The 2,669-nt window shown below is 28.4% G+C and overlaps 1 protein-coding gene across 1 annotated transcript in view; it reads right to left on the bottom strand.

Annotated features, from left to right (window-relative positions):
- Positions 1–473, bottom strand: part of LOC105627839 (phospholipase ABHD3) — a 14,289-nt gene extending 13,816 nt beyond the window's left edge. Inside the window, exon 1 of the mRNA XM_012209116.1 lies at positions 372–473. Within this exon, the coding sequence (XP_012064506.1) occupies positions 372–473 (102 nt within the window). The remainder of the gene's footprint in view (positions 1–371) is intronic.
- Positions 474–2,669: the final 2,196 nt, after the last annotated feature.

Raw genomic sequence — 2,669 nt, 5'->3', positions numbered from 1 at the left:
AATGGAAAATAATGGATTTCTTTTTATTACACCTAATATATCATCGACCTTCGCCAGATGTGATCAAACAATAAATTGTCATTGGTTCCATGACGTAATAGATTTGAAATCCTCACAAGTTTTTACACTTAAAACGAGTTGAATATACATATATTCGGGGTATTGAAAAGAGAGAAAGATGCTGAGTACAAAAAGTGCTCACAACGCGAACAGACCTAATATAAGACAAGTGTAATATTCTCATAGAAGCGCAGTGAAAGAGCGAATTTAACCCAAATTCAATTAACTATAACATGCTATCGCTATTATGTGCAATATTACACTTGTTTTTTTTCTATCAGATATGTTGGCTCACTTCATTTTTTACTTACTTTGACAACTTCACAGAGATAATAGATACAGAATCCGATGCCTAGCAATGCGCCGTAATAGAGTTTCGGGATGTTCGCTATGCTCTCAAAGAAACTCAGCATCGTTACGTGTTATCGATGCCGATACAATCAATCGGCACAGAATCGCCGCGACAGCGAGGCTCAGGTCGAGGTGACCGTGGACCTTGCTCGCTAACGTTCGGCGATTAACGAGCGACGTTCGCGAACGAGAACCGGTGAATAAGGAGTCCTCGACTATCACGCGCATGCCGCACGAATAATTGGACGCGACTGACTAATCGGACCATAGCCAATAGAGTGGTAGCGAATAGCCTACGAATAGCGCGACATATCCTAACATCGAAGGCTCTCGAGAAAGAGATTGCACGCGAGAACGCGGGCTCGATCTAGCGCGCATGCGCGTTCTTGTTGATCTGGCCTCCAGCTAATTTTCTCTGGTTTTGATTGGTTTTGGCTGAAAAAAATGTAAGCTTTTTTTGCTATATATTTTTTTATAATTAAAATACATGAATAAACAGATTATATTAAATTTTTTCACATCTATTTAACATATCGTTCCTTTCACATATTTTCTTTAGTTCAAAGGTGATATAACTAAAAAAACGTGAGTTTCATTATTATTATGAATAAGTCAGATATAAGCATCATTAATTTGTTCAAGATTAATCAAAGATTAATAATTAGTTATGCTCGTTTCTATCAATGTAGATTAACTTTAATCTTGATTTAATTTCCCGATAAAAAAGGTTTCATAAAATTATATAAAATTATATAATTATATGAAAAATTAACATATTTTATATAAAATTATATAATTATATATTAAAATATGTACATTTATATATTTTTTCTCGGATTATTTTTTATCTTTCTTTAGTTCTAAGAATTAGAAAAAGATAAAGATAAAATTAACTGAGATTAAAGTTAATCTACAGTATCCTCCATAAGTTTGGGAACTCTACGTTTTGCAGGTTTGTAAATAATTATTCAATTGAAAAAAGACGAAATAAAAGTATTGGGTTGTCCGGAAAGTTCGTGCCGACTAACCTATATATAATTTAATAAATGTATACTAAAATTTAAATTTTCCTTCAACATCGGCACAAACTTTCCGGACAACTCAATATATACATACATTATAGATAATGCAAAACAATATACATATATATATAAACAATAGACTAAAGCGCGAAATTTAATCTTTTAATCTTGAGTGCTTCGATGCTGTGAAATGATTGTCCAACATATTTTCAGCAGGTACAAGCTTATAGTTCTAGATAAATGTTGTCATTTAGACGTCTTATGAAGATTATTTAAACCAATGTATCCAGCAAACGAGAATGGATTGAAATGGATTAAAATGGATTCAGATTTTTAGAAATACGGATTCATAAATGTTAAAATGTCCTTTTCAATCCTGAATACGTTTTTATTCATTTATAGGAATGGAGTATATTTCTCTATTTTTCAATTTAAAAATATGTGCATCGTGAATACTGCTTAATTAAAAATCCTGAATAAGAAATGCAGTTTTTTAATTCAATTGAATCTAAAAATAATATAATATCAATCATTTTTATGTATCGTGAATACTGCTTAATTTAAAAGTCTAAATAGAAAATAGTTTTTTAATCTAGTTGAATCTAAAAATAATATCATGCTATTCAAAATTGTGAGTAGAAAATTCATTATTTCATTTAAAAATACATTATGAATGCTATTTTATTCAGAAATATGAATAAGAAATTTTTCGTTTTAATTCAACTAAATTAAAAAAAAATTGTAAAAATATATCATAAGAATTCTCCTTCATTTAATAGTTAGAAAGAAACATAAAAAGAACTATGTAAATGTATACAATAAATATACTTATATAAATTCCTTATTTTTAAGTAATAAATTAATTGCTTTTATGTATATTTTAACTCGTTTCCTTTATTATATAACGCATATTTTTTGTATAAAATAATAATTTTAAAATAATAACTATAGAATATAATTCATATAATTACTTTACTTTATTTAAATTTTTACATATATAAAATATTTATATGGAATCCAATCTATTTTTATGGGTTTAAAATACAGATTCGGATGGATTGAAAATTTCCAATCCATTTTTGTTTGTTGAGTATAGATCGTCGTGTAATGGTTTTCCTGTAAAACGTAGGATGTTCCCAAACTTATAGATACTGTATATTGATAAAAAATGGACATTAACCTTAGAAAAAATTGTCAAATTTGTTACAATTCAAAAAGGATAATTTAAAAAAAATT

This window comes from Atta cephalotes (assembly GCF_000143395.1).
Source record: "Atta cephalotes unplaced genomic scaffold scaffold00010, whole genome shotgun sequence".
NCBI classification, from domain to species: Eukaryota; Metazoa; Arthropoda; class Insecta; order Hymenoptera; family Formicidae; genus Atta; species Atta cephalotes.
The sequence above is the reverse complement of the archived record's forward strand: the minus strand, read 5'-3'. Positions and strand labels throughout refer to the sequence as shown.